The sequence below is a fragment of the Eupeodes corollae genome, chromosome 2, assembly GCF_945859685.1.
Source record: "Eupeodes corollae chromosome 2, idEupCoro1.1, whole genome shotgun sequence".
Lineage (NCBI taxonomy): Eukaryota > Metazoa > Arthropoda > Insecta > Diptera > Syrphidae > Eupeodes > Eupeodes corollae.
In genome coordinates, this window is record NC_079148.1 from 44,819,362 (window position 1) to 44,841,719 (window position 22,358).

Genomic DNA, 22,358 nt, shown 5'->3' on the forward strand with positions numbered 1-22,358 from the left:
TTCAAATATTGGAGTGACGAATTTACATTTTCTTGCTCAAAATACTTTAGAGAAGCCTCAGACCAGACCAATAAAGAGTCTTGTACGCATCAAACAGTCCTAATGGTATTCGTTTTGTAAGACTTATTGAGAAATAAAATCAATTTTAAGGATTGAATAAAACTGGAAAATTATTTTTTGTTAATTTTTACAAAACCAGTTAAAATGCCTTCAGTCTATTATTTGGAAGGAAACAATTCAATTCACTTTTGGAAGATTTAATTTAGAAAGAGTTAAAACATATCATTTTTTTTTCAATATACTCTGTATGAAGTTGTTAAAAAATGTTTAAAGATCAACAATTTTAGCAAAAACTGCATACACATACGAAATCAAAAAGTTTTACATTATTCATGACAAACCCGTATTTATATTTTTATATATCAAATATAATTTATTTGGAACAAAAATTACAGGAACTCCACACCTCCAGTGAAGGTCTATCGTATTTGAATAGAACACAAAGTTTCCAAATGGATTTAAATATGATAAAAGAAATATACTTGTATTATTTTTTGTTTTTCATTGATAAAAAATACTATTTTAAAGAATACCATTTGATTTTTATAAACACTCGATATAATTTTAAAATTGAAGTCCATAGTATTTTTTTTTATTATTTCATATTTGAAGCGGGTTACCTTGTAAATTGAGCTTGAATTTGCTTCAATTTAATAAAATCATTTAAAAAAATATGTGTAGATAATTGCCGGATGAACTGATTATATCCATTCACATAATATATTTTTATTTACACTATAAAAAATATTGATTCGCATTTACACTTATGTACATATACATATTTGTGTGTTATATAGACGAACAAATAAAGCAATATAACTTACACCTAAATTGCTTTTATAAATCATCGATAGGCAATTTTATCCCTGAGTAATTTATACAATTGTATATCCTATAAATGTATCCACAAAAATATGCACTTATATCTGCATTTATCTAGTATAAAACCACGAAATGAGTTTGAGTTCGGTTTGGCCGATTGAAACAAATTCAATTAAAATGATTTATGCTCTCGCTAACATGGATATTGAAAATAGTTTTTTATTTGGTATAACCGTAGTACATGCATAGTTGGTTATGGTTTTCATTTTTGGCCTCGATTGCAACTTTTCATATACCTTTAACATTTATTTTGGTTTTAAAAGTTATATTTAGGCATAGAAGTGGTGCAAATAATGTGCCTATACTATAGATAATTATAAACGTATACAATAGAATGTCTGAAAATTCATCAATTTTATTGCTTTTTTTGTGAATTTAAATTGAAAACTACTAAAGTGTATTGGTGAATAGAATTTTGGTAAATTCACTTGAAACCATCAAAATTTCAAACAAAAGAAATGGTTTACAAATTTGGAATTAATTAATGTGCAAAAATTGCACAACCAACTAATTTGAAAAATAAATGATTACAAAAAAACTACTTTTTCTGTAAGCTGAAAGACTTATTCCAAAAACATAACATAAATAAGCTATTGAGTTGAAATTTTTTGATGGTCTTACAGTGTATGTTTTTATAGATACGTATTTCGATTTTTAAATAAATTGTTGGCATATTTATTAAAGGATTTTTACCCAGAAAAAGTAGAAAGGTACTCACGCATTAACCAATTTAATATGATTATTCATTATGGGCGGTGAACACTTACCTGTAAAGAAACAAAAAAAGAAGTTCATTAGTAATGAATTTTATAGCGAAAATTCAATTATTTGATATATAAATTTTAATAATTAATATTAATATAATTTTTTGTTTTCAACAAAATTTTGTAAAAAAACTTTAAGGATTTATTTTGTTTAAGTTTTGATCTTGAATGGCGACAAATTAAAAAATATTTTATATACTTTACTTTAATATATCCAATGATAGGTGAAAAAAATTGCTTTATCTGGGTCCTTAAATGAGTAGTTCAATTCTTTGGGCTTTACTTAAAATACGATAGAATTTTGTTATAAGTTCATATTCATCAACCCAAAATACCCAAGTACTGTTGCGAACTTTATAATTCGTATACTTATTTCAAGTTACGTTGTCTAATATTATCTAAAATGATTTATGTACCAATACAAAACATAAAAAGAGGCTTGGTTGCGGCCCACGCTAATAACTTTAAAAATATTCTTAACAATATTTTGTGTGAGATAAACAATTTGACGTCAATATTTTTCTTTGTTCTCCTACTTGAGTAGAAAACAATTTATTATCAGTTTTTTTTTGGTTTTCTTGTATTTTTTTATAAAACTTTTCAGACAATATTTTTTTTTAAATGATAAAAAGTTTGATTTCAAAATCTATTTTTGCTAACGCGATTTTTTGTCGAAAACAAATTTTTACCAATTTTAGAAGCATTTTTTGAACAATATTATTTCTAATATAAACAAATACAGATTCTTCTAATAAAAAATGTAGCACATAATGAAATCATTTTGAAGAATTAACTGTTGGATTATTATAAAACTTTTACTGAATGTCGAAAACAATATTTTCTATAAGATAAAATTAGTTTGAAGCCAATATTTTTCATTTTTGAGTTATTTGAGTCAAAAATCAATGTTTACCAAGTTTTGTTAATGTTTTTAAAGTTTTTTTTTAATTTTTCGTAAGAAACCTGTTAATTGGATTTTTCTCCAAAATTTTATCAAACGTTATTCTTCGACGCATATAATTATTTTTGAGATAAAATGTTGTTTATAAAATAATTGAGGTGGCAATTAATTTTTTTAATTTTATTTGGTTTATAAAATAAACGTTAATTGATTTTTCTTCCAAAAACACAAGTTTGGTATCACGCTAAAATATATAATTTAAATGTAAACTCAAGTCGCTAGAGTTATTGATTCATGAGATGTTTTAAATTACTACGGTAAAAAAAAAACATCAACTAAATTTTCTTCAGAGTTATTTGAGATATGGACCACGAAAAAAGCTACCTGAACGTACAAATCTTTCATTTAGATTCTAGAACCCTGAAACGTCGCAAAATGTCAAAATTTTCAATTAGACAATTCGGACTGATTACAATGACTTCCCATGGGAAGTTAAAATTGATAAAATATTTTGAGATAAAATATTTTGAGACAAAATTTCAAATACCGTCAATAGCATTTGAACTTTTTGATACTTCTTTGATTTAAACATAACAAATAGCTATAACTCCAGCCTATGAACTTGGTGGTAGCACACACAAGTTGTTGTTGTTTCATTCTAAATTTTCAATTAAACATATGAAGACAAGATAAAAAAACGCAATTTGAAATTAATAGAATTTTAAAGAATTTCCCAAAATTAACGGACTTTGTAAAGCCAATTTCATTAGAATAGTCTCACTTTACCTTGCTCCGCCGCAAAAGCGAAACCTTTAAGTTGAACTATCAAGAAACTTTCGTGAAGTGATAAACAGTTTAATTTTGTATTCGTTTGCCCTTTTTTTATTGAATATTAAAAAAATATCATTAAGTAGAACGGAAATGGCTAAAATAGACACTTATGATGATCAAAGAATTGAAGTCTCAAGGTAGTAAATAACAATATAGAAAACCTGTTTTTATATGGACAAGAATTACAAAGTGGTTACTTCAATTATTCTTTCAAATAAAGTAAAGTTTTTGTAAAATGACATTAGTTCTAGGATATTTTTGGTTCGCTAGTAAGAACCTAGAAAGCGGCTGCAAAGCCAAAATATAAAGCAGTTAGAGTTTCCACTATACCCTCCCGCTTTGAGTATCATCAAAAATGCATGGAGTTTTCTAACACGCAAGGTTTAAGAAAGTGCGAAGCAGTACACAAGTAAGAAGCAGCTTATTATAAAGTATAAATTCAATCATCCAATTGATCTTACTTCCTTTCTTTTCAAGTTCAAAAAAAAGCTGATTAACGCTGATCAGCTTAAGAAATATCTTGAAGTTCAAAAGCTTCTTAATGACGTAGTATGGCTTTCTTAGCAATAGATTGACTGGTGTTCTTATGGTTTATCTCACCCAGCAGTGGAACAAATCCTTACATCGTTTCGGAGGAAGTGAGATTATTGCACTTGATATTTCAAAGGTATTTGATAGAGTTTGGGTTAGAAATTGCCTTTCGAACCGCTCAATTTAAGTACTATTGGATAAGTTCAAACTGATATATACAAAATAAACGCTGGTGTACCCCAGGGCTCCGTTTTGACTCCGGCGCTCTACCTTGTTTTTATAATTGATCTTTTGTCTGAAACTTCTAACCCACGTACATTGAAACAGGTTAAGCGAAGGGTTTTCTAACGTCCCTTCAGCTACATTTTTCTTTCATAAGACGAAATCTTGATTTTCATAATAGCACATCGGAAGCTATCTTCTGGGCTAAATAATGGTTGAATCTTTTTCATGGATATTCGTTGGATCTTATTTTGACATGAATCTACTTGAATGGCCCAGATCACATAACATTCTTTCACTAAAAATGAAAAACACTAGACGGAATTTACAGTTAGTGCGACATAATTTTTCATAATCTTTAAAGGTCGCTGCTGCTCATTAATATAAATTGAAGAGCCTCCCACAGATACAGATGGTATATGTACAATACGTAATATGGAGAATAGTAAAATGCCATGCACTTCATTGCAACCCGCCCAGTATTCAAAACGTACAGAGGAAAATTTCTTCACAGCGGCATGCTTTCTCATTCTAAACTTCTCAACGTTCTTAATGGCTACAGCTATTCAAACTTATATTACTTCTTAAAAGCGTCAATTAAATATCGCAATCTTATTATAAATGAATTTTTAGAACTTATGTATGTAACTTAACCTACTTACTAATCTTGTATATTTTTAAATTTCTTTTTCAACCTGACAGGCAACTTAAAGTTATTGTCAAAACTAATTTTAATCCAGCAATAGACTTTTTTTTGTAAATTTTTTTTGAAAGTAAAATTATACATTTACATACTTCTTTCATCGAGCTTTTTACTTTCTTTCCCTGTTCATGAACTGCAAACTCTAAAATTCTCAAAAAGAAATACCTAAAAATCATGATTTCTAAATGTATTGAATAAATGCTTTGAAATGTATGTATGTATATGCAATATGTTGACATAATGGCTCTGTTCTCCATTTAACAACAAACGACGAAATTATCATTTTCTGTCACTCCTCGTAATATTAATTGACTTTCATCATTTCTTCGTTAAATTATTACGAAAACACATTTCTGATGCCAAAGACAAATATTTCGTATGTAATGAAAAATTTCAAATTGCATCGTATGTTAAAAATTGTGATTTCTTTTACTCCATTAAGTTTCCCATCTATGCCACATATGTATGTATGTATGTATACCAAACAAAACAACCTACTTACATTTTTATGGAAAATTCTTTAGAGAATGGAAAACAACAACAACATCAACAACAAAAAATGCGTGTTTACGATGTTGAAACTCTAAAATAGGTCTAGCATCATCCTTCTTTTCACTTTTAAATGTGAACACATCAATAAATTTCCCCTCCCCCACTTAGATATATTTTTTTGTTGTTTTTAAAAATGATACAAGCAATATCCCTTTCAACCATCATTAACAAAAAAGATACAAATATCTCGTATTCCATTACATTAAACCCTCCTCTCAAGTGTTTTTCCATCTTTTTTTTTCTTAAAAAAAAAAAATGAATGTAAGTAAACCTTATTCTTTGGAAGTGGGAGGAATATCAAATCAAAAAAGAAAATATATAAAGAATGAAATCACAATTCATCTCTTAAGTTCCATAGAACTGTCTACACAGAGATGTATACCGATACTTATACTCATACCCGTACACCATCTCTCCCTCACTTTGTATCTATATTATACCATAAAGGACCCAAACAGTGACAGCAAAAGGGATGAAGCAATTCGCTTCGGTTCACTGAATCTAACTAAAACTCATTCCCATTCCTCATTTTTCTTCATAGCTATTCGAGCCCTTACGTCTTCTGTTGATGATTTTACATGATTTTTAGGTCAACATGCCAAGCTGGAAAGTAAAAAAAAAATAAAAAATATGCAGAATATTTTTGAATAAATCCTTTTTTCTCTTCGATATATTCTCTGTATTTCTCTATGCAGGCCTAGGACAGTTCAACGACATGCTGAATTATTCTTCTTAGCCGATCCTTTCGCCTTGATTATGTATTTTAGTTTTCCGAAGGATATGAAAAACGAATACAACTAAAGATTACGAAATAAGTCGTGCTACATACATATACAATATATACAAACATATTCATACTATAATTTATGAAGGTATGCTAAATAAGCTTGTTTTTAAAAGGATAATAGAAGCCATGTACATACATATACATACATGATAGGTAAAAAAACAAAAATCATCAATTTGACTTACCGAAAAAGCTTTCAGGAACACTAAGCATTGAATAATGCCCTCCATTGTGTCCCCAGTCAGACAAAAGGTCCCCGTCAAGTGACGTCCTTTTCGTCCGACTGTTGCTGCCGCTAGTGAAGCATGCACCAAGGCACGTTGTTGCCCTTTGGTACCAGGCAAAGCTCGTGGAAGAGGCGCAGCACGCATAAGCCTCTCAAGAGAATCCATAGTTAATTGAGTTTTTTTCATAAATTTTATTTTAATTCTTTTGTTATAATTATTTTTTTTTCTTTTAATATATTAGATTTTGTCTGCAATTCTAATTCAAGGACTTTGCAAACTTTAATATGCTATCCGATTTATTCACCCCGATTGGGGGCGAATCTTCTATGAAGGACATTCGGATTAATAAATGTAATGAGTATGCAGCACTATCTAAAACGACAGACGAGTATTTATGAAGGATGAAGGATATTAAACGTACGTTTTTTTTTCTGTTTAAGTTAAATTAGTTTTATGTATTCCTTCGAATTTTTGTTTCAAACATTTTTTTTGTTCAATTTTAATTACGAATAGTTCAAAATTACACTGAATATTTATTTAAAAAATTCACTTTTGTTTTATTTTCACTACTTAATATTTTGAACAGTTGTTTCTTTTGATTTTGGTTTCAAAGTTATCTTTTTTCACTCTATAGTTATCTGAAAATATTAAAATAGCTTGAAGATTCGTTTTCGAAGATGCACTTATGATTTCATTACTGCAAAAGTTTGATGGATTTAATTTTAATTGTATAAGAAATTTAATTATTTTAAAATCATAAGAAATATCATTTACTTAGTCATTCAAACCTACATATTTCATGCAAAATAAAAGTAAATAGAAATGAGAAGGGATGCAATCAGAATTTTTTAGGAGGAAGAAAATAGTGTAACAACAAAATTTTATATTTTTTCGATGGTGAATTGCATTTCCACATCAGAGAAATAAATAAATTTTAAATTAATTAAATTCTTGTGAAATTTCTATTACGAATTCGGTGAAAAAACTCAAAACTCAAAAAAGGGCTTTTCTAGGTATGCCTTCAACAGATTTCTAAAAAATTTATTGAAAAGAATTGTTTCCCAAATTTCAGGAAAAGGTTTTTATCAATAAACAAAATGCAATGAATTTCAAAAAAACATTTGACCACGATGTTTGTGACTACAGTTTCGAGGGAATTGCGAGAATTTGAATACAGAATCACACTACATGAAGAAGCAGTTCTTTTTAAATCAATAATATTTTTATGGAGAGAAACGACCAGCACAAATTTTCCGTTAGAAAAATTGTCTTTATTTCAATTTTTTTTCATAGTTATTAAATTTCTGCTCATAAAAAGTTCTCAAATCGTTAGAAAATCAATAATTTTTTGAATTTTTTTCACTACAGGAATGAAGACTATGCCATCTGAAGTCTTTTCACGGGTACTGCCCCTTGCGAGGAATTGACAAATTCTCCAAGAGTAACTGTTGTCATGAAAAAGTGCTTTCTCAAATTAGCCGTTCGGATTCGGCATATAAACTGTAGGTCCCTTCCATTCCTGACAACATTACTCGCACACAAGAATGTTTGAGAGTTGTAAGCCACTAGGCCCTAGTTCTCAACGGACTGTTGCGCCACCAAATTTATTTATTTATTTAATGAAGCCATTTCTTTAAACTTTTATCAACATTTTTGAGAAAATAAAAAATGGTACAACAAATTGGTTTTAGTTCTAAAAATTACAATTTCTAATTGTTTTATATAAAAGTGGTTTTAAATTTCACTTATCACGTATAAACTCCATCTAAATTCCGTTGCACCACTTTCAAATTGTTCCCATGACAGGATGCTTAATGCGTTGGACTGTTATGGTAGAGGTCTTGAGATCAATCAAGGGTACTGCCCCTTGCGAAAAATTGACAAATCCTTAAAAAGTAACTCTGTCATGAAAAGTGCTTTCTCAAATAAGCTTTTCGTATTCAGCCTAAAACTGAAGGTCCCTTCCATTCCTGAAAAAAGTTGGTACTTGCACATAGAAATGGTTGAGAATTGTAAGTCACTAACGGACTGCTGACTCCCCTAATTTAATTATTTTTATTTCGAACAAGGAACTAAAATTAAAAATACACACAATAAATGAAAGACAACATACAAAATAATTGTTTGACTGTTTTGAAAATGTCTAGAACAGTTTTAGAGACAAATGATTTTTAATAAACACCAAACAAATTTTGATTGCAATTTGTTCTAGTTTATGTTTTTATTTTCCGAAAACAAACAAACGTAGAAAAGAATGCAACACAAGCTTTGGAAGAATAAAAAGTTTTATTTTAAATTCTTAAATTTATTCATACACTAAAATTTTGTCACCAAAATTTCTTCTATGATTTCGACAATTAAAAAATAATAGAACTTGAAGTTATTTCCACCTGAACCGTATATCATTTTATCTAATTTAAATTTTATCACTTTCTCAAAATACATTATAAAAAAAATTCCCTGTGGCATTTTTCTGTAATTAGAGAAGACCAATTTCGTTAATACCTACAACAGCTACCTACTCTCTTTCTCCCACCCACTAAATATAAACTTTTAACATTTTTTATGAGTGGCATTTTTTCAAATTTAAAATGAATATAAAATTAAAATTCACATCACTCTCAGTTGGTGAAATAAAATTTGTTTCTGAATATTTAATAAGTATCAACCTACCTTTAAAACATCAAGATTGTAAGTATATCTAATGAAAATGTCTTTTCAAAAAAAAAAATGTATATTACTGAGCTGAATCTGGGGATAGATACCTTTAAGAGCCATACCATCCATCAAAAATTTAAATTATATTTCCATTTCGCACTTCGTAAAATAGACACCAAATGACAAAAAAAAGAAAAATGTTTCCCCCTGTAACACAAGTACCTAAGACCCATAAAAAATAAAATGAACAACCTCGAGAAGTAATCATCTTTTTTTGATAGCATTCCTAAATGTCCTTGATAAATGCTATTAGATATCCATTTCTTTAACTTTTCTTCTCATTTATATTTTGTTTTTATATTTCAAACCAAATTATAAATATGTGTGTACTTATACAAATAATCATCTTTAAATTTTCTATTTGCTTCTTTGTTTGCATTTTGTGTGTCTTTTCAATTTTCTTTTTTGTCCTTACGAGCATTCACTCAGAAAATCTTCCTTTTTGTGTTAATCTAATCGAGTATATATAGGATACCTGCGCTGGGCTATGTGTGGTTCGTTGTCCTTGTAAATGTTTTCCATTTTCATTTGAAATTTAAATCAAAAACTGGGGGAAAGTCACTTTTGGGACTTTAAACACATCAAAATGCCAGTGGCTTTAAATTATCCCACCAACAAACAAAATGAATAGCGTATATTTGCCCTTGTTTAACATTTTTGGCTTATTTAGTTTTATATTTTGAATTCATCAACTGAAAAATCACAACATCTTTTTAAGCTTCCTTACTTAATCTCATTTCTTAAATTGACTTGTATGAAGTTTTTTTTCTTTTCTTTTTATCTCAAACTGTTCTTTGAGTTTTCTTTTACTGTTTCGCCCTAAACAACAATTCTAATTCACAGATCCTATTTAAAGGACATCTTAAAAAAAGGGAGGATGGCGGTCGAAGAACATTAAAGAAACAAGATATTTTAACTATATATTCAAGGACAAAAAATATTTACTACGTAAATCAGCTAAGAAATCGTTAATTCGAGAAAGCTTTGAATACCAACCAAAAAAGAAAAATAAGTTTGGCTATTTTTATTCCTTAATACAGTTTTTTAAGGCTGATAGATTATATACGAAATATCAAAAAGTCAAAAAGAAAACTAATGCTACTGTCAATGTTTTTAAACAATTTTTTTTTTATTGAATTTAACTATTTGCATACGACAAAACCTTCTATTAATAAATTATTGTAGTCAAGGAGTAGTTTTTGAGTAAGAAACTTAACTAATAAATATTTGTGATAAGCAGTAAAAATTAATAAATTAATGAAAGCCTTTTGAAAGATAAGTCGGATATTTTTTTGCATTTTCAGTAACTTTTTGAGAGACACAAAAGTTAAAAAAAGCCTTTTAAATAATATACTCGATGTTCAAATGGTAGACATGTGCAATGTGCATTCAAGAGGACACAAGCGTCCACAGGTTTTTCTCAAGACCCACCTCTGCCTATCAACTCCTACTCTCACCTCCCTCTCACCGGTGAACATCGGGTGCCTAGTACCTCAACTGTAGATTGGGTTTCAACCCCAGTGGAAAACGAAAGAATGGGGGGATAGGTGTTTCCACTAAGGCACCTCTAATTATCTAAACGGCAGCGGACGAATTCTCGAGATGGAATCAATGGTGGCGTCTACAGTTCCAGTAAGGTTGAACTACTTAGTGAGCCCATGCCTATAAGGAGCGGTTTATCCGGCTCCCCTTCCTTGGAGTTATACTAAGGATCTGGCCTTCTAGGTTAGGGGTTGTGCCGACGGGGTGACTTCCTGGCCACGTACGAAATACCTTTAGTTGCGAAGCACCAACAAACCTCGGATACGGACGGATTCACTGTTGACAACCCACGCAAACGAAATAAGGGCAACGTACTTCGGATCTGTACGTGGAATGTTAGGTCCCTTAACAGACCACGTGAAGTGGAAGCCCTAAACTGCTGCAAGGCAGATATTACCGCCATCCAAGAAGTGCGATGGGACGGACCGGGCAAGCGCAAACTAAAAGACAGCGATGTATACTACAGCGACAGCTACCGAGAACAAAGACAGCGTTTTTTTGTGTGTGGATTTGTTGTTGGAACTAGCCTCAGGCAAAACAGTGTGAGCGAGCGCATCACGACAATGCGCCTAATATGCGCATGCCCCAACAGAGGAGAAAGATGAAGACACCAAGGACATATTCTTCGAGCTCTTGGACAAGACATATGAGCAGTACCCTGGCTATGACATTAAAATTGTCTTAGGAGATTGGAATGCCAAGCTAGGAAGAGAAGACATCCTTGGTGGCATAATCGGGAAATACAGCCTAAACGACACCACCTCCGACGTCTCCAGTATACAGGATATCCGAACATTCCGAGGGGCCAACATTGACTCGGACCACTACCTCGTTGTAGCCAAGGTAAGGCTACGGATATCCCGATCCAAGCCAAAACAAGGAAGTACTGTGAGAAGATTCGACGTTAGACGGCTACAATCGCAAGAGACTGCCATGTCCTTTTCCGAGTCTCTAATAACCTCTTAAGGAGTCCTATGCTGCATGCATTAAGCATTGAAAACCAGTGGCAACATTGCCTTGCAGCCATCACAGATGCCGCCTTTGAAGTGCTAGATTTCACACAGAACATTTCAATCTCAATAGAAACAAATTGTATCCATTTTTTTCTGAAATCGTTTACACACTTTAAAATACAAACATTTATAAGTTTACTATGGTGTCCATCTTTCAATATTTTTAAAAAAAAATTAGCAAACTATTAATAAGAAAATTCATCAATATCTATCATTGTTGTCAAGACACTCAAATCGAAAACCGTTTTTGTCAGTTATTGTAGGTTTTTAATTTTTGAAAAAGTAATTTTTTAACTTTTCTTCAAAACTGCTAAAGTCTAAGAACTACTAACTCAATTTATTGAAAGTCCTTTCTGAATATTTTGATGTCATTATCTGTAAAATATAAAATGTTTGATGTAGTTATCTTCCAAGTTTCTGGTGGTATGACTTGCAGAAGAAGGTATCCCAAACATATACGGACATATGAACGTAAGGACTTTTAAAATTTTTCAAAAAAAGTCGTAATTACTAAAATTAGAACGAAACACATTTCAAAGCATTAAAATTAGTAAATTTTAGTTCTTAAATGGTGAACTTTTTGGTTTGTGGTCATCGGTCTAAAAATGCATCAAAATTATCCGATTTTAAATTGAAAAAAATATCTTTAGTGATAAGACCAATTTTCTTTTGGGAAACTGTGTTAATTTGAAGAATTTTGGCATTTAATTTTATATCTCGAAATCTAGATAACAAATGACGCATTTCTGCATTATTGTTTAGAGAGGCAGGGTTTTTATCAAAGCTCCACAATTGTTTCAAGGCCTTTAAGCTGGAATTCATGAAGCCGAGCGTGTGCAAGTCGGTCATATATAAAGTTTAAATAACTAAATACCTATCAATGGTATGATATGATATTTTACAGATTATCTCTTCTGGAAGGCTAGAGATTTTGAGCCTTTTTATCAATGAATGAAAAACTTATTATTTCTAAATTCATAAACGTTTAACTTCGAAAGGTTTGTCTATTCTTCAATTTCTGTTTCTATGTAAGAAGACCGTATCAGGAAAGTGTAGACCAAATATGACTATAACATATCATACATTTAAATAAACGGTTACTGACACACGTACGTTACTTCATTTTGCTGAAAATTCAAAAGGTATCAAGCTGTGCCTACTCCTTTTTATTTAAAGTTTAAAATTTTCTATATGTATTCGAAATTCTAAGCCTTTTATTTATGTCCATTTTCATGAAACGTAACCAGACAAAACTCGTATAAATTTAAATGAAGGCAAAGTTATTTATTACCTATTCCTAAGTCTACAGTCTCTGGCACATTCCTATGCCAGTTACGCCGTAGGAGATTTTAAGACTTTATTTGAACAAACTTTTCGTTTTTCATACATTTGTCATTATATGACGTGATTTTCAACTCAGATATTTTCAGCAAATTTTAATTTTTTTAGGAAATATTAAAGCCACACATTTAAAAATCTTACTTAAAGATTTAATTTAATAAGTTTCTAGAGTTCTTGGCATCAGTCAAGTTGGCTCCGCAATCCATATTAATGATATCCTCCAACCTTCAAATGCCATTTTATGGACCAAAGAAAAACAAAACGTTTTAGGTCGAATGTTGTACGACTTATCATAGAAACATATGTATATAATTGCGCATTCTAGATTATAGTTATCAAAAGGATCTAATACAGAATCTACTCCAAGGTACTTAATCACATTCCGAAATCACTAACATCTTCGAAACAAATGTCAACCAAACGACAACGACGACCTATTTTTGTTTTTTAAGTTCAAAAAAAGAATTAGTCTAACATGACATAAATACCAGAAACTATAAATAACATTTAATCGCTAAGCTTTTTGTCAAACAACGTCAAATACAACTACAACATGGTGTCCTGTCCTGTCCTGTCTTGTCTCAAAGCTAAAGTGTCTTAGTTTAGTGCGTCACAAGGACATAACAAACATCAGTAGTTTAATAAAACAGAAAATCTCTTTCTCTTTTCTAAAACAAGATAAATAGCCATTCATTTATTATGTTTCTTTATTTGTTGGTTCAAAGTATTATATTTATAGAAGTACAAACATATACAATACATATTCTTTGGGACTTCCTGGATAGTCAAAGGCTATTTATCAGAGGATATAGTAGCTTCATACTTTTCCACAGTAAATTCAACATTAAATTTATGTCTTCCGCTTCAAAAAGCTTATTAAATTCTTTTTACACAACACTGTGTCATTAGAATAAATCGATTTTGTTTAATTTTGAATTATATTTTGATTGGACAAACTTAATGGAAATTGAAATTTTGTGTAAAATGGAAAAGTTTTATATTTTAAGTAGAATTTAAATTACCGATTAGGACTTTCTAATAAAATTATTATGATGATAATAACTTAATTGATCGGTTCGGTGGGGCATGGGTTCAGAGTGGGTTATGGGTAAAATTCTTAAAAGAAACTTTTCCATGAAACAGTAATAAATTTTATCAATTTATTTTATTTATATCTATACCGTGATGGACCACCTACACAAAAATAATAATAGGAACCAAAAAAATGGAGAAAATTAAGGCAACTTGTTTTGTTCATCTACTTGGAAGTATTGTATATTCACAATGGAATTAATGGTTAAATGTTCCATAAGATACATCAGAGTAAGATAAATTTAATGGGTTTAATTCTGTTCAAGACGGATTACATCTTCCGTAATTTTTTTTCTTTTCTGTTGTTATGCATTTTATGCCCCCAGGATACTACTTAATGGACGGCCAATGGTATAATAAGTTATACAACAGTAAAATAAATTTCAAAGAAGTAAATTGCAGAAACCTTTTGCCCTGAAGATATAATCATCTATTTTATAGATAAGTCCAAAGGTTGTTATATATAAGTAGGTTTAAGTTTGGTATAAAAGATTAAGAAACTTCATTTGGTTAGCATACATAACTTGCTTAAAGAGGTAATGATAAAATAACACATAATGTTTGTTAAAAAAAATTAAGATGAAATACCTTGAGATAAAAGATCAGGGCAATATTTTTCTGAAAGAAATACTTAGATTTTGAATAGTTGAAAAAAAAAAACAATGCTTGAACAAAAATCCCAATGCTTAAACAATTTCGTTCTTTACTTTTTTAACAGATTTATCATCAATCAATCAAAAGAAGTTTTGACACTGACAGCAGCTGTTTGACACAGTAAATATAAATATCAGACGGTTTCCACGTAACGAAATGAGTCACTTTTGGCTGGAACAATTTTTAACAATGTTGAAGACTTATTTCCAAAGTGAAATCTGGTCCAGACAAAACAGTGTTTGATGAACTATATGAAAAGTACAGCAATCTTCAGTATTTCGAACTGGAGATTTCAATCAAACCTGACATTACAATGGTAGATAGTTGAAAAATCTGGTTCAACCTTAAGTATTGAAAAACTTGTAAATAGAGATCTTAAGCAGATTCGCGTTAAGCGTTTATATTTGAAGAATAAAAATAAGAGGAATTCGAGAAATCGAAAATGAAAATTTTCTCAAAGATAGTCTGATAGATTTTAAATGACATTTTTTCTAAATTTGTTGTTATTAACTTCAAAACTCCAAAAGGTTACCCCCAGAGAACAGTTTAAATACTTTTAGGAAGCAATGAACTACAAATTATATTGTCTAAACAATATTAAAGAATCACTAATGTAAATTTTTATTTTTAATTATTTATAAGTAATTTATTTATAAGTGAAATGCGTTACAAACATTTTGAATAGAAAAATGTAAAATTCTAAACTTACAAAACTAAATGAAAAAACCGTTTTCACTCTTTGCGACAAAATTGCATTCAAAGTTTTGAAGATAAACTTAGTTAAGAGGTGTTTTCTTTTTAATATTATTTTCAAGCAGCCTCTTAAGATATAGGAGAAAGTCCGTGCATTTCATTGAAAAAGAAGTTGTGAACGAAACGAAAATTGAAGGCTCCTTGAATAAAGCACACATTTTCTGATGAGTCATGAGTAATTTTTTTACGCCGATTGTAAACTGGCGTCATTGGACCGTTTTTTTTTTATGAAATTGAGTCTCGGGCAATATTTACAGATCCATGTTAACTCACTATGTTTTAACTGAAATTAAGAAATGTTATGCAGGATGTTGGGCCATTTTATGCAGCTTATACCACAATCGATTTTTGGGCATAGAAGGGTCTGAGTGATGTTGTTTTCCTTGCAATGTTAATTGTTCACCACCTCGGAGATGCAATATTACCGTTTGAACTTATTTTTACGGAGAACCATAGTTAAATGATATGACACAGCATTCTAGAAACGTTTAAAACATTTAAAAGCAGTATGATTCACGCAATCTATGAGCTTCAGCTCTAAACCATTAAAAGTCTGGTAAAATTCTGGGGACATGATTCCCATAATAGGTTATAATACGAGACAAATATTAATAAACAAATTATTTAAAAAAAAAATTGTATTTGGCCTTCGACACAGAATTAAAACATTAACAATCAAAAAATTTTGAACATTTTTATCAGAATAATATCAATTTCAAAATTTCCTATTGTACCTATTTTCGAAATTTTTAACGTGGAGCTTATTTGAAATCACTTATGCCCATCTTCTGCATTTCACTAATTGTGAATACACTTTGCGAAAGTGAATTTGGGTGTTCCACAATCTGTTTTTGTGAATTGGATTTTCGAACATGAAATGGATGTTCTGTTTTTCGGTTTAAATCCGTTTTTTGAACGCATTATATCACATTTTATATTTCTGTAAATTGTATTGTCTGCCATACAGTTGCAATCAGTTTGTTCTTTCTTTAGCTTGAATGTTTTCTCCGTCTATCTAAAAAATGTAAAACGAATCTTAAATCTTGCTGTTCTGTTTCAGTCATCTGTAGTTTGATCCACTTGTTGCACAATTTAGATTGCAAAACATTTACAACTTCTTCAATGATTTTACAAACCCTTGGCCTTGCTAAAGCTATGTCTAAATCATTGCCAATATTGATCTTTGATAGCTTCCTTCTGGTAGGAATCGGAGGGTTGCAGCAAGTTTTTGAATTGTAGGAATCGATGAAGGTATTATAAAAGGTTCTATTTCCCTTAGAACATTTAAAAAAGCGTCCTTGCTTAATCTAAAATTACCATAAAAGCTTAAAATTGGAAATCAAGAATTTACTTTATTCATCAGAATAATTTTACATTCGCAAAATAAGTCTTCTTATTTTTTCTCTTGAATTCTGCTTCCTTTTTTCATTTAAAATTGCCAACAATATTGCATCCATCTTGAAAACAGCAAAAATTTTACTTCAAAAACAAAATAAAAATGGATGATCCTTCAGTTCTGACAGTTCGAAACAGTTTCGAAGTTTGTGAAATCGATCGAATTCAAGTACATGCAATTTCATTTCACGTGAAATTGAAAAGTGATTTCAATTCACTTTCGATCGAAATTCGGAACATGGGCGTTAATCTTCTTTTTTAAACAAAATTGAAAAATCATAGCTTTTGCTACATGAAACCTTGAAGTTCTCTCTTAAACAAAGTTTTTTATTTCTTTCGAAAAGGATAACAATAAAATGCTCTTGAAAAACCTACAAGCTCAATACAAACATTTCGAGCTGAATATCAATTTGTTTTAGTTTTTAAAAATTCTCTGAAATTCTTGCTAACTTGAGTAACCTTTCATATTTGTTTTTTAAAGTTTAGCTCAGTATAATTTATTTAATTTTGATGACAAAAAAAAAACATTTTAAGGAAATGTATACTTTTTTAAACAATTTCAAACAATATTAAATATAACCTTGTTTAATTCTTTTGAAGTACATTTCAACTGACTTATGGGTAAACTTAGAAATTTGAAATTCTTATACCGTACATTCAAACTTCACTTCCTCTTATTGTTCATTTTTCAATCTTCTAGTTAAAACACCACAGTACTCAAATTTTTTGTGTGTGTCGTCAAATCTCTTTACAAGCATTAAGGGATAAAGAGAAATACAAAGATGGAGCAAAAGTTGAGTTGGGTTTAGGGTAAGAGTACCTTAACGTATGTTTGAAGTGGTTTTGTGTATGTGTGTGTATAAAGTTAAATTCTTCCTGGCTAGATATTTTTTATACCACACCGAACATAGTGAATACCTTACCTACTATAGTTTGTAAGTTGAATATTCCGTTTTACAATACATAACACAAAAATGTGCGTTTAGTCTTCATAATATGATTGCATACCAAAGTCTTGATAAAACGTGGAAATAGGGAAGGAAAAAAAGACTGGCACAAGAAAAATTGCAAAAAAAAACTGAATAATGTAGGTTTTCTTGGTTTTTCATTTCAATTTTTCTTTTTCCAACGAAAAAATCCTATTACCAACCTATAGTTTGCAAAAAAAAAAAAAAAAAATATTTATTGCTGGTTTGAATGCTTCCCTTTTTCCGCATTCTATTTTTAGCGTAAAGTTCAGGGCTGGATTTAATAATTTAGCTTTAGATTTGATATTTTTTCCCAAAAGTGTTTGGTTCTAGGAAAACTTCTCAACAATTATCTTCATCTCAAAAAATGTATTTAAGTGAAAGATTTAAAATCATAAGGAACTAAATCTATTTCCCCAAAATACATTTAAAAAATGATATTATCTGCTCAAAATGCATCTTTCAAAAAACTTAGCCATTTTACTTTTAATTTCAAAACGAAAAATTAGATCGAAATCAATGACATCGTTTATGAGGATCTTTCTGAAATGAAATAGAAGTAAGACAGTCACAATAATTTTCTCGAGACCACTCTTGCAGTAAAAATCTATACTAGGTAAATGACCTCTATGAATACGTCCCTGTTTTCCTTTTTCAATCGATTGCAAGCCGTGATGGTGCTGTTGGTGTCGGTCCCGACTGCTATAGACTTTCTAGGCTAAACAACTTGAAAAATAAATGATTCTTTAGTTTGAAGCTGCATACTATGAGCATAAAAGTGGAGTGCTAAAGTAGTCCTTATTGAACAATTTACCACAGAATATATTTTATTCCCCTATACATAATGTTCCATAGGGAAGAAGCCCCACTGATAGGGACTTATACAGTGTAGAATATATATTTAAATGACTTTAAAGAATTCGTTTTGCAGTTCTTCTAAGAAAGACCAATCACTTTTCTATTATATATATAAACCTATATATGCATATATACCTATGTAGGATGCTTTCAAACCTTTAAAAGAGCAAAAGGGTTCTCGTAGGTATATAAATTTTCCTTAATCAGGAAATTGTGGCATTGCGAAGATCCGGTAAATAATGCAGCAGAGATATACCATCCTACATAGATACCTTCTATCTGATAAAACGTGAACTCATCTTTCAAGACTTAATCTTTGAACAAGGATATGTATACCGTTATGGCGGTGGAGTAGGTATGCAGTTGCAAGCATGGCAGTAGCAATAAGTGTTATTTTTTTGTAAAACTAAAACCAACAAAGAATTATTTTTTTATTTTCAATTTATTTTCTAAAATGTTTCTTACGAACTTATATTTTTTTTGGGGGTATGTTTAACTATTAAAAGATGTGGAAAATTGAAAACTTTTGCAATATAAAATTTGGCACACTCAACAATCCCTGTATTTGTATTTTCTTTTTTTTTTAACTTTTTGTGTGTTGTTGTGTTATTTTTGTAAATCGTTCCTTATTGATTTTACTCAAGGGTTAAGTTTAAATATTCCAAGTTTTTGGCAGTAGGTAGGTATTTTATAGCGCAGCATACACATAGCAGTAACTATTCGAAATTTAGTCAATGCACGTTTTATCCTTTTCCATCCAGACTAAGGATGAAGGTAGTTTTTTTTTCTCTACTCTTCTCGTCTTTTTTTTTTCTTATTTTCAGTGAAATATAAGGAAAGGATGCATATGAATGTGTATGTATGGTAGAGATATTATGACAACATTATTCTCTGCTGCACTGCGTGTTTTAAGTTGCATGTCTGACTCTAGACAAGGAAAAAAATTAAGTTACCCTTAGGTATGGAGTTCTTGGGGAAGAAAGAAAGTTTTTGTTTTTGAATCTACGAATCACGTAACACATTTTTGAGTGTGGTGAAGGTAAAGTTTTCTTCTACAGATCCTTTGTTGCTATTTTTCTTGTCGTTTTTTTTCGTATATCGAAGTTTTTAATATTAAATATTGATAAGAAGCCAAATTTATTCTTTTGTGGCAAAATAGAATGATGATATTATTCTTTTATGTTATTTACAATGCTTTTGCATGGAGAAAGTTTTGCACTTAAAAAAAAACTGGAATTGAAACTGAATTTGAAATTAACATAATTTATTTTTAAGACTGTAATATAAATCATTGAGACAGTATTGAACATGAATATTTTGTCTTCATGATCAAGAAGAAAATTTAGATATAAATTTATGAAAATAGATACTTTTTTAAAAGCGAAATAGGTTCATGCAAAATGTATTGAGGATAAACTCAAATTTTTTAAAGGGTTTTCCAAAATAATGTTTCTTTTGGAATATCCCGGTATTTTGGCAGCTGTCATTTTTGACAATGGATACGTAAAAATAAAGTCCTTCTTAAAAATGGAACGCTACAACAATTTACCGAACTTAAATACTTTTAGGTATCCGTAAAGTACCTTCTTGTTTCTCGCCCGAAAGTAGAAAAACTTTTGTGAAAATTGTTTCCATTGGGAAAAGAAATCAATGTGAGAAATTAAAGAAATGCGGAGAAATAATTTAGAATATTGCTAAATAGTGTTTGCTGATTTTTCTGAATTTTTGGAATCAGGCTTTTCACAAACGATAGTATACCGTTTTTTTTAGGGCTTCTTATGTTCAGTGAAAATAAAAGCTCAAGCTTCTTCCCTGCTTAGTACCCGTGGCATGATGGTAAGTGCGTTGGACTGTCATGCAAGGGGTCTTGGGTTGAATCCCAGCCTGTGCCACCTAACTTTTTCACGGGTACTGTCTCTTGCGAGGAATTGAAAAATTCTCCAAGATTGAAACATGTCATGAAAAAGTGCTTTCTCTTTCGGATTCGTCATATAAACTGTAGGTCTCCTTCATCCCTGCAATTACTCGCACACAGGAATAGTTGTTAGTTGTAAGTCACTAGGCATTGGTTTTCTACGGACTGTTGCGCCACATAATTTATTTATTTATGCTTCATTTGCTTGGTTCCTTGAAATACATCAAAACGATTCAATCATTTTTTTTTCAAAAAATCATGAATCACAAAACGAGGCACTAACCCTGATTTACTTAAAACGATTTCATAAGTAAATCCGTACCATGAAACCATTCATAGTAAACTTATAAAAGCAACTAAAGTTTCTACATTAGACTGGAGTCAAAATTTTTTTTTACGGACGGTCGATTTAAAACAGCCTATTCAACGACTAAAATATATGGCAACCGTGTAGTCAGCATCGTGACTCAAGCTTTCATAAAAGAAATCATAGATTGTACGGACAAAAATCTACGGACTTAAGCCGTACAAACGAAATATTCGTGTGTAAAATCAGGGAATGGATTAGATTTTGTATGGCCAGCAATGGAAAGTATTTTTGTTAGATGTTTTTTTTACGGAAGTTATCGCAAAAATATCGCATTTTTGCGAAAGTTAGGGTGCGGTGTTATTTCGCAAGGATTTGATGTTGTGAGTTCACATCTTTATACTTTTTTTTCGGTCCCAAAAACATAAGATCAATGTAAAAGTTAAACAATCGATTCCACGCAAATGTGCTTATTTGTCATCAAAAATGTTATGAAAGGATACTTTCTTCTTTACCACGATTCTCTTATTAGAAAATCCTTATTTAAATTTTTTCGAAAAGAAATAAAACAAACTTGACACACTTTCAATCCTGTAATGATTAGTGTCCACTAAGCAAGCATAGCATAGTATTTTGAATATCTTAATTTACTTCTCTAAATTCCTTTTATTCAGCACTGAAAGGTTTCCGATTAACTGGATCTTTATGTGTAAAGTAATTTAATTGGTATTAAATTTAAATTTTTAACGAACAAAGCTTTGAACTTTTCCTTTTGTACCAAGTTACATATCAATCTGTTTAGTTTTATTTTTATTTATTTTTTGTCTTACTTCCCAAACCCTAAGATGTCTTTGTTGTCGTGTATTGTTGATAGTTTTTGTATGATTGACAAACTGAAGGATAAAATCCTTTTTCAATTTACTATCTCTGGGGAAGCATCCTCTTCAATGATGATGATGCTGTTGCTGTTGCTATAGTTCCCCTTTTCTATCCAGTAAAACACCAATTTTCACACAATCTAAACTTGTACCCAACAACAGTTAGTTCAAATAGATGTACATGTGTAGGACATCTGTGTATTGGCATAAGAATCAATACATATAAATAAAGAACAACAACAATACCGACAACAACAAACAAACAAAAAATGAAGGCCCTCTCCCTAATACTATATTGAATGGCATTGGTTTCGGAAAAACGACAATAAGGGAAAACTTCGACGACAATACGACGCAAACGGATGAACTAATGAAATTGAATTTATACTGATGATAAGACTTAAATGAGAAGATTGTGTCGCGTCGTTGCTTGTTGTTCATCGCGATTCTATTCCTTCGTCCTT

At 30.4% G+C, this 22,358-nt stretch overlaps 1 protein-coding gene across 13 annotated transcripts in view; it reads right to left on the reverse strand.

Annotated features, from left to right (window-relative positions):
• Positions 1-22,358, reverse strand: part of LOC129944161 (neurobeachin) — a 684,301-nt gene that overhangs the window by 215,949 nt on the left and 445,994 nt on the right. For 6 of the 13 annotated variants that reach the window (XM_056053386.1, XM_056053388.1, XM_056053377.1 and 3 more), the window contains exon 1: positions 6,419-6,947. The exons of 2 other annotated variants lie outside the window; for them this stretch is intronic. In XM_056053386.1, coding sequence (XP_055909361.1) covers positions 6,419-6,646 — 228 coding nt within the window. In that variant the 5' untranslated portion in view covers positions 6,647-6,947. Of the gene's footprint in view, positions 1-6,418; positions 6,948-22,358 lie in introns of those variants that run through there. 5 more of the 13 variants (XM_056053387.1, XM_056053385.1, XM_056053383.1 and 2 more) reach the window with 1 other exon arrangement.